The 19,209-nt window shown below is 46.5% G+C and overlaps 1 protein-coding gene across 2 annotated transcripts in view; it reads left to right on the top strand.

Moving 5' to 3' along the window:
- The first annotated feature begins 9,290 nt into the window (after window positions 1-9,290).
- Window positions 9,291-19,209, top strand: part of LRIG3 (leucine rich repeats and immunoglobulin like domains 3) — a 62,781-nt gene continuing 52,862 nt past the window's right edge. Inside the window, exon 1 of one of the 2 annotated variants that reach the window (XM_069229052.1) lies at window positions 9,291-9,964. In XM_069229052.1, coding sequence (XP_069085153.1) covers window positions 9,753-9,964 — 212 coding nt within the window. In that variant the 5' untranslated portion in view covers window positions 9,291-9,752. The remainder of the gene's footprint in view (window positions 9,965-19,209) is intronic. The other variant, XM_069229053.1, reaches the window with a different exon arrangement.

The raw sequence follows: 19,209 nt of genomic DNA, 5'->3' as shown, positions 1-19,209 counted from the left end.
TCATCCTCTGGTGGCTAGCCCCACCCTAGGATTATTCACAGACGCGGCAGGCAGCGTAGGTTTTAGTGCCATTCTTAGATCTTCCTGGTGCAGGGCGGATTGGCCAGCTGATTGGGTCAGCATGGGAGTAACCAAAAATATAGCTTTTTTAGAACTATTCCCTATCATTGTTGCCGTCTCTGTCTGGGATCACAAATTAAAGGACAGGTCTGTGGTCTTTTGGTCAGATAACATGGCAGTAGTAGAGGTGATCAATAGACAGAAAGCTAGTTGTAGATTGGTACTCAGGCTACTTAAACACTTGGTGCTACGGTGCTTGAAACTGAACATTACCTTTCGGGCAAAACATGTCCCGGGGGTGAATAACAATGCGGCTGACGCCTTATCTCGATCATTGATGGAGGATTTTCTGAGGTTCCACCCAAAGGCGACGGAGAAGATGACAGAGTTCCCAACATCACTGTGGAAGATTGGTGTCCCGCACTCTCAGCTCTTGTAGCGACATCTTTAGCTTCCCGCACGAGGGGGACATACGAAAAAGCTTTCTTACATTACAGACTTTTCTTGAAATCTTTAAGTACTTCAGATTGGTTTTCTGCTGAAGCAATCTGTGCATTTTTACAACATTTAAGGGATAAAGGTAAACCAGTGTCTTGCGCCAAAGCTAACCTGTCCGCCATTCGTTTTTTCGCCAAACTCTGGAATCAAGATTCTCAGTTACACTCTTTTGTCACTAAGCAGGCTCTGGAGGGTTGGTCTAGAACAGATGGTCCCAGGTCAGACACTAGGCGTCCCATAACACCCCCTTTACTATAAATATTATTGTACGCAGTCACCGCAGTCACATCTTCGCCTTTTGAGGCTACCTTATTTACAGCTGCTTTCTCAGTGGCTTTTTATGGGGCATTCCACATTGGTGAGCTAATAGGAGCCTCCAAGAGCGACCATTCAGGAGGACTCCAGTGGGCTGATATGCAAATCAGTGCAGATTCTATAACAATACAGCTGCGTAAGTCCAAAACGGATCAGTTAGGTAAGGGAGCACATATTGGGCTCCGGGCTGCTTGTGGTTCACTTTTATGCCCTGTGGGTAATCTAGCATCTTACTTAGCGGTTCGTCCCCCTGATAGGTCTACCGCGCTCTTCATTCATGCAAATGGGGACTGCCTATCTCGCTACCAATTTGCAGGGGTACAAAAAGTTACACTACGGGCAGCCGGAGTGGAACCTCTTGGTTACTCTCCCCATTCATTTAGGATTGGTGCAGCTACTTTGGCAGCAGGTGCGGTATTGCCAATGTCAGAGGTGAAAGCCATTGGGAGATGGGCTTCTAACTGTTAGAAGCAGTACATTAGACCTGAGTTGGCGTAATCAGGGGTCCTTTACGTTACGTCTACAAGTCCAATACTGTTTCTCACGCAATTTTCTTTTATTACAGTCAATGGCACCTCATGTGGTTTGGGTCCTAGGGCATTCGTTCGTTCGTCGGGCGGCCTACAGGTTGCAACAGCTCCATAAACCGAATCCGGCAGCAAGCCAAGACATGCCCTTCCGTTGGTGTAGGGTTGGCGGCAAAGGAATCGAACAGCTGCAGAAACTTGTCGCATTGGCCCGTGGATGTGTGGAACTCCAGTCCCCGGACCTCATCATTATTCATCTAGGTGGCAATGACCTGGTGCGCATGGTCGGAAGGCACTCAGGGAAACTATCTTCCTGGAAATTACTAAACTAGCTAAGCAATTCCCAAACGCAGCCATCGCTTGGTCTCATATGGTGCCCCGCCGAAATTGGGGCCCAGGCATTAAAGCACGAACAATCAATGCGTCTGTTAGGAGACTCAACGCTGAGATGGCCAAACTTTGCCCCGGTCCAGGCCGATTATAGAATATTCCAAACTTCTGAAGGGTCCTGAGATGTTCCATAGGGATATGGTTCACTTGTCGGATGCCAGTACAGACCAATTTATGGCAGATATTTTGTTCTTCTCTAGGAGTTTGTTTTCAGGTGGGGAGGGCGAAGGACCTTTGGGGCCCTGGTCGCCCTCGTGGCAGGACAAGAAGTACTAAAGTAACCTAAAGCAACAGAGGGGTCCCCAAGGCTGGGGCCCCGGTATAACACCAGAGATAGGATCCTGAAGTCCTGGACCAACCTGCGGATGTACACACCAGATTGGGGGTAGGGAACCCAGATCACTCGGGTGGTCACGGGGCTCCTGCCCTTGGCTGCCCTGTTACACCCCTTGGCTGATTGGTGTTTGGAGAGAGGGCGGAACCCTGAGCATGTTGGAAAGGAACAGAGGAAGCAGGGGTACCGCCCCACCTAGGGATACAGGTGACGTCCAGTTCGTGTGTGGTCCAAAGGAGGTTCAGGACAGGAAGGGATCCTGTCACAATTGATTTATGGTTACAGATAAAAATGTACGAATTCATTTGATATTATTTTTAGATTTGCAGTGAAATGTTTCTTGAAGTGATTTCTATGATACGTATATGTATGTTTTGGATATTAACAAAGTAAATCAAATAAAAATGTATTCCAACGAAATGAGGTGTTGGTCTGTGTATGACCAGTGTTGGGGCAAGGGCTTGCTGGCGGTCTCCGAGTTCTATGTGCAAAGAATAAAGGCCAGGTATCCCCGATGGGCAACACAAAAATCTCTACATTAAGGAAGAATACCTGGATTGGAAGAACTATGGTTGATTCAGACATCCAAATAATAGTGTATGGTATTAAAAAGGGTCAATTCAAATATTTGCTGGGTCACATAATGCTGCTGTTTTACCAACTTAATGCTAGGTACTGCAATATCTTTAAACAAAAGTTGTTTGCGCTTTAATTCACATCACAGGTTCTCCTTGCATTGCAATTTGGCCTAGGATTGTGTATGTGCAAATTCTTCTAGGTCTTACCTGGAGGAGTTTGCATGCACAAGAGTGCACAGTTTGGATAAAGCTGTAGTAATAGCAGTCTTGAAGACCATTTACCTCAATTACGGGGAAAACTCAGAACATTGCACAAAAACCACAAGCCAATACCGTTTGCTACATGTATTTCCCCTCAGGTAGATTTTGTGACAGATTTTTTCCCACTATATGTGGATAAAAATGGACAAAGGTAAGATAAGGGTGTCAAACAGAGCTAGGTAGAATGTGAACATCAAATGTACAATCTCATAACTTTCTTTTGTTTCTTGACTTCCACTCATGGGTTTCCTGCACCCAAGCTGGAAATCCAAAATGTAGGAATGGGCAATGACATTGGACATATACATTGGCAAATTGGTGCTGTGGGACTCTGTTGCATCCACATGGGGTGGACAGTGAGTGCATAAAGAGTGGAATCAGGCACCTCGCAGGCTTTGTGCCTTGCTTGCTTCTGGCCTGCAAGCCTATTTATTCATTTTGCAACATCATCCTGGGCCATACCATCTGGCCCAGAATATTCAGGTAGATTCTCCCCTTTTCCCTGACTACAGGGTAGTCTTGATTTCGTCCTCCCCCAATACTACATTCCTCCTCAACTGCAGGTCAGCAGTTGTGAGTGCAGGTACATCTACTCCAGTACAAGGTCTTGATACTGTTGGATGGGTGCGGGGTTGGATCTCAGAACATACCTTGATGCACTTCCCTGTTGGGTGAGCGTTGGAGGATGGTTGTCATCACCTGTTTCTCGTTCTGGTCTGAACTTTCTGGCTGTCAGCAATGGGCCTTAGACTGTCCTCTGGCTGCTCAGACTTAGGAGTTTTGATTGGTTGTCATGGAGGGGAAACTTCCTAAACAACATGTGGCAGACAACATGGATGTTTCCTATGCAAGCAGAACAATGCTTGCCAGAAAAACGCATGCCTTTTTCTCTACCTTAACCATGCATGTGCCAAACTATGCATATGCGTGGTTAAGGCAGAGAGCTCGGGAGAGGACGCGGTGAGGTAAGTGGGGCAGGGGCAGGGTTGGGGGTAGTTTTTTGGAGTGGGGTGGATTGCGGGTTTAGGGTGGGTGGGGTGTCAGACTATTTTTATTTTACGAGTGGGGTTAGGAGGGTTTGGGGAAGTTTAGTTTTTTGGGTTTAGGGTGGGTGGGGGACTGGGTAGTTTATTTTTTAGGGCAGTATGTACAATGGGCACCAGTGATATCTTTATTGATGTTAAGAGCTGGTGGTTCAGGGCTACTGGTCACTTGGCAAAACTCACAGCTCCTAAATGCCACTTCTACATGTTCATCTTATCTGGGAAACCATACTTTGCTTCACAGCCAGCTCTTTTTTTTTTATCATCCCTAGATGTAAATTGTGGGACAGTTGCGCTGCTCGCTGAGTCAAATTTTAGAGATTAATAGCCATGCACCTCACATCAGGCATCCATCCTCTGTGGAGGGGAGTTTGTGTTGTACATGATACAATGATTGTAACACTTACAGGGCTTCTTCTGCACGGCCCTGTTTCGCTGAGGCCTCCCCAGTTGACACTTGTCCAACCTCCCACAGCTTACCCACACTATCCCACCTTGGATAGGTACAAGAAATTTCACTCATCTTTTGGGTTAAGGATTGTGAACACCTGGCCGTATTTAATTAAAAATCAAAAATAAAATTGAGGTTAAAAACACACAACAATTCCTATGATTACACACAGTAACTCTTCATATTTACAGCTTTATTTACATGTGTTGATGACTAGCCTTAACACAGATTTCCTAATCATATCCTGTTCCTGCACATCCACAATTTAGACCTTCAAGTGAGGTCTTGACTGATCCCTGCACTGTCTCATGCTCCAGAACCTCCCTCTCCGTCAAGTGGACCTGGGGTGGGTCCCTCTTTATGTGAGGATCCCACCCACCTGCATTCCCTCCTGGGGTACACCTGTGTAGAGGGGCAGCCTGCCCGCCAGGATACCTACCTCAGGCACCCCAACACCCATCATTATCCCCCCAAGACCCATTGCTAGCTTCGTGGCCATTGCACCAGCTGGGTTTTTGGCCAGAAGGCACAGATGCCAGCGACCACTCTCAACCCTCTGTGCCCCTGCATCCTCTATTCGATTCCCTGCCAGCACCCCTTGGAGGGCCCTGTGACACTGCTGGTATGTTTATGTAAGGAAAAGGTATGCCCTATGTGGACCCGAACTGTTCCATCAATCATGACCTCACCTTCCACGGGCCACCATAGTTCCTGTACTATCTGGCCTTTATGCCATACATGACATAATGACTGTAGCACTTGTAGGACTTCTTTCATTCTCTGGGTCCCATGACTTGTGAAGACTTATCAGTCACTGGACGTGACCACTGCTGTGGAGAACCGAAAACAGTCATTGATTTTTTTATGCCTCGATAATGTCTTTCAGGGACATAGCTAGTGATCAATATCAGCCCAGGACAATTGGCATATATTCTTCAGTCTCCTGTGGGGCCCGTCCTCTTCACACGTGCCTATCTAGAAAGTCTCGACAGCTAGTTCACAGGATTTTGCATTCCTGGTTTATATTCTATTGTGACGTAGTAGTCTTAGAGCTGCAATATCCATTTTTATACTGTATTCATGGGGTGGTTTGGAGGCTGACCCTCAAAAACATAGGATGAGGGGCTTGTGGTTGGTATGTACTGTGAAAAGCTGTCTGTACAAATAGAGGTAGAAATATCTGTACCCCCAGTGCATAGAAATCGCCTCTTTTTCAATGTGCGAATACCTCTTTTCTGTGGGAGTGAGTGTGTGGTGAGCATAAGCCATGAGGCCCATTTCTTGCAAGCTGTTCTTTGCACTAGTACCACACTGAGTCCTGTGCAGTTGGCATCCTCTGACAGTTCTGAGACCTTCTTTGGGTCAACGCATGCCAGCATAGTGTCCTTGGATAGAGTTTGTTTGGTGTCTTAAAATACTTGCTCCAGCTTGAGTCCCCAATGCCACGGTGTAGATGTTTTTGTGAGTTCTCAGATTGGTGCACTCATGGAGGTCAGGTTCTTAATGAATCTTCTCAAGGCCATTCCTAGGAAGCTCTGGACCTAGGCACTGATATTGGTGCTGAGACTTATCGTATGTCCCTGACCTTTACAGGGTCTGGCACAACTCTAGTGCAGAGCACCTTTATCCGAAGAGGCTGATATATTGTTTCATGAGCTCACACATCTCTCTGTGAAGCATTATGACACTTCCTAGAAGTCTGTGGAAGACAGCCCTTAAGCATCTGAGGTGTTCCAGAGAGGTAGTCTGTGCTAAGATATCACCGCTGAGATTTAGGACCCCAAGTAGGCCAGTCAGCACTTTGTGGATGATGTCCTGGAAGACTTTGGCAGTGCTGGAGATGTGGAAGTTGAGGAGTTTGTACCGCCCAAGCCCTACATGTGTCAAAAAGATGATGACATTGTGGACTCGTTGCTAGTAGTATGTGGTGGTAGGCAGACTGCAGGTCCATCTTTGAGAACCAGCCCAACTCAGTGACTTATTTCATGATGTTGCCCAATGTACGGGTCAAATACCTTTCTCTCTCTTGATTGCAAGACTTGGGATGAGCTTTTTCATACAAATTCAAATCTTCCTGTATTTTTTGGCTTCCGGGCTACTATAACTGGGGACACCCACAGGTTTGGTCCGTCAACCTTTTCAATTACGTTGGTGTCTTCTAATTGTTTTCGTTCTTGTTTTACTTTAGGGTGGAGGTGGAAAGCAATGCTGAGGTGGCATAGAACAACTGATTGTATTGATTGGTTGAAGTGGAGATGCATCATTTTCCCTTTGAGGCATTCTATGCTTTGAAACAGCAGCACAAACTATTCTACTAGTGCTTCTACCTCTGTTGTGTGAATGCTGAGGACAAAATGCAACTGGTGGAGTTTGTCTTCAATGTATCAGCTTAACAGCATGCAGCGTACTTCTTTCATGATGTATATTTTGGTCCATGTAGTGCTGAACAACTGGTTGTATTGACTGGTTGATGTGGAAATGTGTCATTTTCTCTTTGAGGAATTCTGTGCCATCATGGAACAGCACAAACTCTTCTACTAGTGCTTCTCTTCTGTTGTGTGAATGCTAAAGGTAAAACACACCAGGTGGAGTTCTTCTGCCATTTTGCATCTGAACAGCATTCCATTTCCTCCTTTTTTTACGTATATTTTGGCACATGTAGAGTGTTCTTGGTGGCTGATGTCTGTTACGACCAGCTCATGGTGACGGGAGTCACACATGTCCACCGATTTGTCTGGGTTTTGGAGATCCTGCCGTAGGTGGAATCTCTTCAAGTCAAGATTGGGGAGGGGCTGAAAAGGCCTGTGAGGGCTGTTTTCAAGGTGTTATGGGTGAACGACAGGCATGCTTCTGTGATGTTCTTGGATAGATTGTACATCTCCTCCCCTCCCAGGTAGAGCAGCAGGGGCCTCTTTCAGCTATCTGCAATGGCCAAAGCGGCAAACTTAGTCTCCAATCTCTCCACCCACGTTTTCCATCTGGCTGCTTGTGTGGGTGTTGTCCCCAAGGGAAATAAGGGTTCAGTTGGGGATCTGGAGGCCATGACACACAAGTGGCTTTTGGCTATGCATCAAAATGAGATACTATGGGTGCTAGGATATAAGGATTAGCGCTGACCAATACAGGAGTCATGATCCAACACAGCACCCTTGTGCAGTAACAGTGACATGCCACAGTGAGAATATTAAGACTGGCGGCTTGTCCGGGGTCAGCACTGGCATACAGTCGTGGACTGTGGCTGTTTAAAGCAAGGACGAATTGAAGAACTGTAACCCTGGTGGGCAGATCGGGCTAACAGGTGGCGGCAACGTCACAGGAGGGTGTTGGGTCATTGGCGCTGCTCGAGGCCTGCATGTCATTCAGAAAGTGGCAGCATGTGGCCAGGGCTTAGCGCTGGTGGAAGTTGCATCAAAGAGGGCCACTCGCATGGATCTTTTTGATGGAGAAGGCTCACCTGCCCCCTGGTGTGTGATTTGTGCAGTGAGAGTAAGGTGCCCTTTTTGTAGGCTTCTAGACATGTATGTTCAGGCATCAGGGCAGGGTACCCTGAGCGCAGGGGAAGAGCACCGGGCTCAGCAGACCCCTAGCAGGCTCGTCTGCTCCTGCGGGAGCTGCCTCACGGTAGCGTAACAACATGGGAAAGAAGCACTGTGAGGATTAGGGCAGGTGCTGGGTTTAGCTAGCATGCCTGCCTCATCACCGTTTGCTGCGTTCACTTGGTGGTTGACAGTGGGTGCAAAAGGAACGGAACTGGACACCTTGCTGGCTTTGTGCCTACCTGTCTTCCAGCATGTGGGCCTATTTACTCATTTTGTGACATCACTCTGGGCCATATCGTCTCGCCCAGATTATTCCCTGACCCAAGGATAATCTTGGTTTTGTTGTCCCCCCAATACTAGAGGCTCAAGATGGAAGAACTGTCTGTGACAAAGGGATCAAACTTTTGGGCCTTCTGACCAGCACTCTTTGTACTGGAGGCAGTTGTATTCTGCACAATGAAAAGACCTTTCTCTTCATTTTGTTTAGGTTTGTTTCTATAGTAATCGCCTCAAATCCTTATTTCCATGAGCCTATACTTTCTGAACTTTCTAAATAATATATCAAGCCAACAGTCAACTATTATCCTCAGTCTTCGTTTGCTCCACTCCTCCTTCATTGCATGACTGGTGCAAAAGAAATCCCAGACTTTTATCATGAAGTAAAAGCAGGGGTTGTGTGCTCATTTACTGTATGTGACCCCGAACTCCGAGTATCTCCAACACTCAACACCTCGAGTCTTACCTCTTGAGAGAATAGTCTGCAATGACGTCCAGCTGAGTTTACAGCACGTTTTTTATTTATGCATTACCCGTAGGTGTTAGAGCTCTTTATAATTGATCGCGTTTCATTTCAAGAGATACAAAGTAACAAACAGTTGATAGTTAGAATTGTTAAAACTTTAATTTGAGTTTACCCGTGGCAGGCGAATAGTTTTCAATAAAAGACTGCACAAGAGGCTTTTGAGACACTTCTGTTATTGAACTGAGAATCTGGACAGGGGTGGGGAATTCATAGACTAGACTGGGTGCATATCAAGGGGGTGCGTGGAAGTGAGTAAAATCCTGTTAAGAAAACAGTGGGGTGGCCAGCTCTGCGTGCGAGAAAGGGGCGGGCGGTGCTCCCCAGGCTGGGCGACGAAGGTGGAAGGAGGATGGGCCACTGGATAGACGGGCACAGGGTGGGGACCTGAGGAAATCACGGCCGAGCGAGCAGGGGCGGGTAGAAGGCTAGGGGCGGGCCACAAGGAAAGGGGCGGAGAGAGGGAAAGTTGGAGGAGCGCGGAGGGCCCTGCACATTGTTCTTAGTCCGAAGTTTTCTGACTTGCAGGCTTTGGGCCGTATTCTCCAAGTCTTGTGGGTTTTTTTTGGCATTTCAATTTCGTTTGGGTTTAAAGGGGGTGCGTGTGCCTCCACCCCCTAATCGGAATCAGGGATGCTCCTAGGACTGCCTTGAAGGAGACTGGAGGGCGCCTCGCTAACTCGGGCTGAGAGGGGACTCCGGGCGTCCGTCCCTGCGGCGGCTTGTAGTGGATCCTAGGGCTTCCACCCCGTGGACCGGAGCAGGGACTTGGTGTTACAGCTGTGGCCGTGACCCCCAGGAGGAGGTCGGAGAGTTGGCTCCTTCCGGACCCTTCAAAGGGGCTGCAAGGGTCGGCTCCCCTTGGATCGAAGCTCACTCTGCGGTGTGTTGTAAGGAGGAGCCCGTACGTAGAGGCTCGGGAGCGCAGGATCCCCGGGATCTCACCCGCCGGCGGCAATGTGGTTCTGTCCTGGGGGACAGCGGCCGCTGCTGGGAATCCCGTGGCCCGGCCTGCACCTCTGGGTGTGTGCGGTGCTGCTCTGCAGCTTGTGCGGGGCTCTCAGCCGCGCCTGCCCGGCTCCTTGCCGCTGTTTCGGGGACCTGGTGGACTGCAGTCGGAGGAGGTTAGCCCAAGTACCCGACGGGCTCCCTGGATGGACCGTGCAGCTGTGAGTATCTTGCGGGCCGCGGGGGCAGCTGTCATTGGCATGGTGCGTTGTAGTCCGTATCTCCAGAAAAATACTTGGGGCAGCTGCATCCTATGGTGGATGGCACCTGACAGTATAAAAGGGACTCTTGTGACTACCTAATGGGCTGGGGGGCAGCTGCGAGTATAGTGGGGGCCATAAGAGTGAGATGTTGTATCTGATGGGACGAGGGTTGTTGTCTTTAAAGCCGAGGATGCTAGTTTTGTGTATCCAAGGTGTGTGGACTGGTACGTCCTATTGGTGGCAGCTGTACGGAAGGGGCGAACGTAAGGACATCGTGAGTATCCGAGGTGGAATTGAGGCTGTTAGAAGTAACGGAGGAGACGGATGTAGTGTCTTCTTGAGAGGGCACACCTGGGAGCAGCGAGGGAGGCGGCATTGGTTTGTGAAAGGCAGAGGTTCGGAAGATCCCTCGGAAAGGCCTCGTGGGAAGTCTTGACTATCACTTTGGGTTTATGTGTGGTACAAGGGCTGAAAAGTGAGGTGTTACCACCCAGTTGTATCTTACGTACGGGCGGGAGCCTTGTGTTGCATGCTTCGACGGCCCTCTCGGATCTGTTGACATACATCCACCTACTCTCGTGCACAAGCGCCATACCCTTCCCCTGTCAATTGTATGTGGATGTGAGAAAGTACAGTGGCTCATACCGTTCTTCAAGGAGCTAAGGGGGGCATTCGAGTTGGGAGTTTGAAGTAGCCGAGTACACAGCTTTCCATTTTGTTGATAGGTATATTGGATTCTCAAAGGATAGCTTCTTTGTGACTTTATTTGACACTATGGTGATTGTTTTTACCTTTTTATTGCTTGCAACTACGTCTTATTCAGTTGTTTGCTTGGGAGGGGCTCTGCATCTTGGCAGTATGAAGAATATGGTAACCAAAAAGTCGGTGACATTATATTTTATTCAGAGAGGCGGTGTTTAATATCGGGCAAAGTGCCCCACCTCCCAAAAAGAAAAAATGAAAACTGCAGTGATTAAATTGGCTGGCAGTAACAGGGCGATGACGTTCCGGACTTCAATAACTTAACATGGGTCATATACAGGGAGTGCAGAATTATTAGGCAAATAACTATTTTGACCACATCATCCTCTTTATGCATGTTGTCTTACTCCAAGCTGTATAGGCTCGAAAGCCTACTACCAATTAAGCATATTAGGTGATGTGCAACTCTGTAATGAGAAGGGGTGTGGTCTAATGACATCAACACCCTATATCAGGTGTGCATAATTATTAGGCAACTTAACAAAAAACAAATATATACCCATTTCAATTATTTATTATTACCAGTGAAACCAATATAACATCTCAACATTCACAAATATACATTTCTGACATTCAAAAACAAAACAAAAACAAATCAGTGACCAATATAGCCACCTTTCTTTGCAAGGACACTCAAAAGCCTGCCATCCATGGATTCTGTCAGTGTTTTGATCTGTTCACCATCAACATTGCGTGCAGCAGCAACCACAGCCTCCCAAACACTGTTCAGAGAGGTGTACTGTTTTCCCTCCTTGTAAATCTCACATTTGATGATGGACCACAGGTTCTCAATGGGGTTCAGATCAGGTGAACAAGGAGGCCATGTCATTAGATTTCCTTCTTTTATACCCTTTCTTGCCAGCCACGCTGTGGAGTACTTGGACGCGTGTGATGGAGCATTGTCCTGCATGAAAATCATATTTTTCTTGAAGGATGCAGACTTCTTCCTGTACCACTACTTGAAGAAGGTGTCTTCCAGGAACTGGCAGTAGGACTGGGAGTTGAGCTTGACTCCATCCTCAACCCGAAAAGGCCCCACAAGCTCATCTTTGATGATACCAGCCCAAACCTGTACTCCACCTCCACCTTGCTGGCGTCTGAGTCGGACTGGAGCTCTCTGCCCTTTACCAATCCAGCCACGGGCCCATCCATCTGGCCCATCAAGACTCACTCTCATTTCATCAGTCCATAAAACCTTAGAAAAATCAGTCTTGAGATATTTCTTGGCCCAGTCTTGACGTTTCAGCTTGTGTGTCTTGTTCAGTGGTGGTCGTCTTTCAGCCTTTCTTACCTTGGCCATGTCTCTGAGTATTGCACACCTTGTGCTTTTGGGCACTCCAGTGATGTTGCAGCTCTGAAATATGGCCAAACTGGTGGCAAGTGGCATCGTGGCAGCTGCACGCTTGACTTTTCTCAGTTCATGGGCAGTTATTTTGCGCCTTGGTTTTTCCACACGCTTCTTGCGACCCTGTTGACTATTTTGAATGAAACGCTTGGTTGTTCGATGATCACGCTTCAGAAGCTTTGCAATTTTAAGAGTGCTGCATCCCTCTGCAAGATATCTCACTATTTTTTACTTTTCTGAGCCTGTCAAGTCCTTCTTTTGACCCATTTTGCCAAAGGAAAGGAAGTTGCCTAATAATTATGCACACCTGATATAGGGTGTTGATGTCATTAGACCACACCCCTTCTCATTACAGAGATGCACATCACCTAATATGCTTAATTGGTAGTAGGCTTTCGAGCCTATACAGCTTGGAGTAAGACAACATGCATAAAGAGGATGATGTGGTCAAAATACTCATTTGCCTAATAATTCTGCACTCCCTGTAGTAATAAAGAAGTGCGTGCAGACCGTAGAACTCAAACTTGAGCCCAGGCCAGGAGCAGTTAAACCTTAGAAGGTCTAGCACCCGCCTGTCAGGGGCCAGGGTGCAGGTGTGCCGAACCATACCAAGGAATGAACACGTTCCAAGGCAGAGAGCCAGGCCCACCTGTTCCACTCACAGTCCATTGCAGAGGCAGGCTATGGCGTGGCCCTTAAGTATATCCACAGGGCGGGCATACGCGGATCCCCTCACTCCTTTTTTAAAGCCACCAAGGTGGCCATTGACTTGCTTCCTAAGCAGGCTCATGTATGGAACACTGAGTTGGGCCTGCTGAGCATGCAGGACACCACGCACTATCCTTGCATGCGTGGGACAAGCTTTGCACTCCCAGCTAGTGCACTACAGAAACCCTCACGGTGTAAACATGAAAACGCCGAGTAGCCAACGACTGTGTCCCCTCCGCTTTGCAGGTCCTCAGAAGTAACAGCGGGTATGTCACTGCTCGTTTTACCTTGCAATCCTTCCCAAAACCGTCCACTTTCGGCCTTGCGGTCGTAAAAGAATTCAGTCAACAAACACGTGCACAGCAATACACCAATTCTTGTCTAGTTTATGGTGTTGCTGTCCACACTCGGCAGCGAAGTGCTTCCGGCCGTGGCCTGTTGCAGTCCCGCTCCGGCTGCTTTTGCTTCCCCTTCGTTAGTAATGTTGCTCTGTGTTGAGGTGCTTGTTCCCGGAACTGTGGGGGGAGGGCTCTTCGACGGGCCGGTGTCGGGTTGTGTTGGGTGTCAGGGAGATAATCTCCTCTTTTCACAGGCTAAGGGTTCCTATTGTTCCACTAGAGATCCAATCTGCAAAGGTGACTGCACCTTTCATGCTTGGTGCAGATATTAACACTTCCCAGGCCTGCCAGGAGTACCCCGTGTGTCTTCCCTCTCCGGGACGTTCATGAAGGCGATAACTGCTTCGCGTGGCCCCCTGTGGCCAATCCACAGTTCAAATCTCGAAGGAGCTTTAAAATTACATCTTTCAAGGCCCTCCTCTCGCGGGCTCCGCAACTGCACATTTGTGGTTTGCAGTGAACCAGCGCCGCCATTCTCAAGACAAATTGCATTTAAACCTGCATTGTTCCTTGTGATGGGATGTGTCTAGCACGTTTGCCACGACTTTTTGTGTGAAATAAATGTAATTTAAAAGAGCAGGTCTCCAAAAACCACCCAGAGTGACCGGAAACTCTTGGAATGTTTGGATTTTGTTTTTACAAGTTGTTTTGATCTTGGGAGGGAGCGCAGCTGTTGGTGAGGCGAGCACAACTCCACTTGCAACTTAATTGCACGTTTCTACTCAAGTTTTATTTATGTTTTATGAGTTTTTTTTTCTTCAAGCTCTGTGTTCACCGAGAGGCAAATAAGGCCTGCGGCTGCTTTTCTGAAGAAAGTGGCGAGGCATCGTGAAAGTGAAAACAGAGGATGGCACCTTCGTTTTTTCCCAATAAAAATACATTAGAAATCATAGCAGATTTTCTCAGATAAACACTACTCTTGGGGATATTTTCTGCCATTTTTATTTCACAGCAGCTGTTTGAAAGACAGGAAATATGAACATAGCAGATGTAAATGCCTAACTTAGAAATTAAAATGTTATTGAAAATATTTAACTGTCTTTCCCCAGTTTTCTGTTTTATCCTTAAACCTACGGCCCAGTATCTAAGTACTTTCCCGTTGTTCTTTGGTTAGCGATGGGCATGGGGGACAAAAAACAACAGGCGGTCGTTTCAAGCGAACGAACCTGTTAAATACTGCAGCGCCTTACACACACAGGGCACAGTTACAGTGATCTGGGCAAGGTAAAGCCGTGAAACCTTTTTTTGTGATTTCAGTCTCTCTATAAACTTATTTGCGTTTACTATTGCCACTCACCTTCTCATTCTTAAGGCGCATGGATTACACGTTTATTTTCCAGTAAAGTGAGGCGTGCGCGTTTGATTTTCATCGCAGTGAGGCACGGACAAGAGCGTGAGCTTTCAACAGTTTCTTCGGCCTGGCACAACTTTTCTTGCCCTGTGTCCGGCACACACTTTAATAGCGCTCAGCAATCATAGAACATCTTAAAGTGTACTTGGGGTTACATCTACGGCTTTCGCCTCGCATCGAAAGTGTGAAAAACTTGTAATGGATCCGGGGTCGGTGTTCGATACGATTTTATTGGCTTTTTCCTTCACCTGTTGCTTATTACTACTAGAATGCAAGTGTCTTTGCATTTTTCTTTGTATTAGAGCTGGGTGATGGTTTGAAAGTCGACCTAGTCAGGGTGGTTTTCAATTTTCAATTAGAGGTGGCTAATTGCTCCAGTCCCGAGTTGGGCCTCCACGCAGTCTTATTCATGGAATGTGTCTTGCTGAGACGCCACATGTGGAGTGAGGGATTTCGAGGAGTGGGGGTAGTGGGAGGGGGCTTGCTCCCACCCAGGCAGCCATGAGCTGAGTTTACCCTTCTCCCTCAGCCTAACCCTGCTGAATCCCCCGCCCCCGTGTCCAGCAGCTGCTTTGTTATTCACTTCACACGTCTATTGTCCCCTCGACCTCCTTCTGGCAGCAAAGGACTCTTCCTTAAAGGCCCTCAGTGAATGGTGTAAACAAGGCATTTGGGTCATTCAGATGATTCGATTAATCAGTGATAGACTTTGATGCACCACGTGACGTTGCGGTCCTGATGGGCTTTGTGAATAGCGCGCCTCGGGCACTTGTAAGTGTTCGGCGATTGGGTGTATTTATTGTTGTAAGGAATACGTAGTTTTTAATTGCTGCTTTTTTGCTTAATGAACACCTTTACGTGTCCCCTTAATACATTCTGAATGTTTCTGTGTACATAAGTACTCTTGTATGAAATGTAGTTTTATTCAGTGCTTGTAGTGGAAAAATAGAAGTGCAGGTACTCTACCAGAGTAGCTGCTTCTTTCTGAGAAGTGCCGGTACACTCCAATTAAAAGTATTACGTTTTTCTTGAGAAGTGCAGGTACTCTGCCTCGCAAAATAAAAAAGTGCAGTGACTCCGTACCGGACAGTACCGGCCATTAAAGCACTGGCTTTATCCAACGAGTTCTGAGGAACTCAGTTATCACTGTTGTTTTGAGGTCATGCGCCCCATTTTGCTAGGGCCCATGTTGATTGTTCAGGGAAGTATAACTGAAGCGTGTAAAACTGAATTTTAAAGTGGTACGTAAAATAGCCTGAGCTGGGGGTCTGTGCCCGTTTGTGTTACCTGATGTGTGTGGGTCGCCGTGCGTGTGCTGGGGCATGAATTGTTTCCAGTTGGGGTTCGCCGCCTGTTGCATTCCTCCACTAAACGTCTGAACACGTGTCCACCTGTGTCAATATGCTCGTGGCCCCTTGTCAACAAGCCCGGTGTGATGGCTGATTGTACAGCTGCGTCTCCCTTGATCCACGCTGGGTGGGGCGCTGGCCATTCAAACATTCATCTGTGTAGGTGTGAGAAGCGCATGTGGTGATCCTGGCTGAGTAAACATGGGCAGTTTGTTTGTTAAACATCCAACGAATCCTGACTTTTCACTGACACCCCATCCGAGGAACGATCGAACAACTAAATATTTCCAATTCCCATAACTCAATGAGTTATTAGAAAGTGTAAGTGGTCCAACCGAGCAAAGCTCCTTTGAAGAATGCTCTTTTAATCTTACTGGTTCAAAGGTCTTTTAATGCTCCCACCCCCACAAATCCCTTACAGATAGATACAAAAGTGCATAGTCTAGGAGTGTGTCTTGTCTTGAACCCCAACCTTCGACGAACCACACTCCGAAGGTGTCCAATGTTTTGAGTTATAAAGCACTTTTGTGTGATGCAGTCATCAACGTTTCACAACACCAGCTGCCAAGTGGCCTTCTGTCACATGTCACACCCTCAACCAGACCCAGCTTTTTAGCCAAATTCATATTAGATGCTGGATATAATCGGTCCATAAAATATTAAAAGGAAGCTACAAGTACCAGAATGAAATGTGTTGGTCATTTTAAGCCAGGGTAGACTGAATGTGACCCATTTGACATGGGCCCACATGCAGCTATGAAAAAGGAGAGCAGTACACTTACTGGCAACTTCCCATTGGCAACTTTCCATTTGGCTCAGGCAGGAACAAATGATAATTATGGCTCAGAAATTAACATTGAAATGATCCTTTCCTGAAACTATTTATTTGCACTGAGTGTAACTGCCCACAGGCAACCTATTATGGGCTGATTAAGGGCAACCACTCAAAAGAATGCACCAGCCAACACCTCTTAAACTACAGTGGTCAACCACAGTCGAGCAGAGGTAAATACCTCTTGCCCCACCGTAAAAAAAACCGAAAGAAAAATGTGGCCACACTCCATACCTGGTGGGACAGTAATGTAGAATTAATTGCTAAATTCATGATATGCAACAATCCGAAAAAGAGAGCAATCATAAATTCTCTTCACCATGCCATTTATAACCACAGTGAACACTGTTATCCCAACTTACTTCTACCACCTTACCCTTAGTCTCATAGCTAATTGGAATTCCTTGGAAAGAGCAAATGTTAGTTATCCAACATGAAGCATAGACTAATGCGCCACAAAGCTGTCAAGGACACCTAGTGGCCTATCTCTGATAGTGCAAAGTAACCTTTTCTTCCATTCTTTTCCCTTTTAAAGGTTGACATAGTGTGGCAGACTTTTCATACAACTACCACATTTTCTCAAATGTAGGCTATCAGAGGTAGGATCATTCTTACACTTTAATGTACCTTCTGAATTTCCGCAACAATTGTTCTTCTGCTAGTAAGTTCTCAACTCTTGTACCCTTTATGTTAATAGGAGTCAAATTCTCCTTCATCCTATTTGCCAGAGTGGTTTAAACTTGTACCACAGCTGTTAATATAAACCATTTTGTTTTACTACCTACTTTTGCCCTCTTAAGATGCTCCACCAAAGTTAGGATATGTTACTTAAAATTACACATGGGAACACTGATCACAAAGATTTTGGGCAACAGCACTGCTGGCCATTCGTAAAACCTCCAATTTAAAGCGAGTCCTGGGCATCTTATGTTAGATGTGTCCACACCAAGGAAACATACTGTAGGCATAGACTTCCTCTCTTTTCTGCTGGGGCCGACTTCTTCTTGGTGTGAGAATAGTTTTCTTGCTCCAACTGTGATCTTGTTGACTTGATAAACCTTAGTCTAGACTTTCAAAACAATGACTCCAAGAACCCCTTCCTGTAGGGTGACTCGTAAGCACGGTCTTCCCAACCCACATAGCCTTCTCATCACGTTTATACTTCTTTGTCCCTACTGGTATTGCATTTTGTACAGAAACCCATGTAGGTGCATACTTCATGTTCACTGATTGTCCTATCTGAAAGTTTGTGGGTTGACCAACCCTTTGTACAGGATTAACATAGCCCTTACTCAAAGCTTCTTCCGTGTTTTACATTTTTAATTGTTTCCCTTTAAGTGGAGTAAACCAAGGGTCAACGCAGAAAGCACATGAGCAAGAGATTTCTCTTGCAAACACATTTGCAAACAACCACACAAATGTATCTACAGGTTGGGAGTGGACTCATTCCCTGTAATCAAAGATTAACTAAATTATACAGTGCAAAATGAACTGTTCAGTTTTTTTTGAGTCTTTGAGATATGCTGAATATATTTCATGAAATACAGTCCCTTGGGATGAGAAGACAGAAATCCACTTGCTTTTGCTTCCTTAAGAAATTTGGGTTTGTCTGCACATTTGTATAACTTAGTTCGGTCTTAAATTTTGAGCTTTTCCATTTTTTGTGTCATCATTCATTAGAGTTCATTCTCAAGTTTTCCTGGCAGGATTTCACACTTTTCACTTGAACAGAATCAAATTAAAGAAAGGGGGCATGGCGTGATTTGACGGTGTCATTCGATAGCTTAGTGCAACTAACATTGACTCTCTAGTTGTCACTGTTGGTCATGTAGCACCAACAAGCACTAGCGTAGCCATTTGTAGCTATTCCACTGAGGGAAAACTGTGACTTCTGTAAATCATTGACTCAGATGTATGCAATCCACTGATGGCCTTTTCTCCAAGCTAATAACCTAAACCAGTTGTTCACTGAAGTGACTATATTTTCCTTCAGAAAAGTAAGATAAACAGTGTTGCAACCCCGCCACTTCCTCTTGTTACTCGAATGTGCTAGTCATGCCTCATACTTGGTTGATCTGGTATCCCCATCACAACCCTCTGCTCAATTCAATAGGACCCAGCTCACATGTATGAGGAGTCCTGCTGTGTAGGCTATATTTTATCACAGTATTCTCCATAGTGACTCATTAAAGTGCATTGTTCTCATGGAAGGAAGAAATTCTGTGAAGTTATGGTAAGCATGAAAGTCAATTGAGACTTCCAAAGATTGGCAAATGCTACTCCTGGCTTGCCCTCTGCTACTCCTGGCACTACCTTTGCTACCCCTGACCCAAAAGATTGAATGGGTCAGTAAAGCAGCTCGACCAGCCATGGATACCTTCTGTAGTTTGAACTTCATCTCTGTCCGCTTGCCCCACAGGAGCTAATAAAAGCCTTTTTAAGCACTAGGTTGGGTGAT

Source organism: Pleurodeles waltl, chromosome 4_1, assembly GCF_031143425.1.
Source record: "Pleurodeles waltl isolate 20211129_DDA chromosome 4_1, aPleWal1.hap1.20221129, whole genome shotgun sequence".
Lineage (NCBI taxonomy): Eukaryota > Metazoa > Chordata > Amphibia > Caudata > Salamandridae > Pleurodeles > Pleurodeles waltl.
This window is presented reverse-complemented; position numbering and strand designations above follow the sequence as displayed.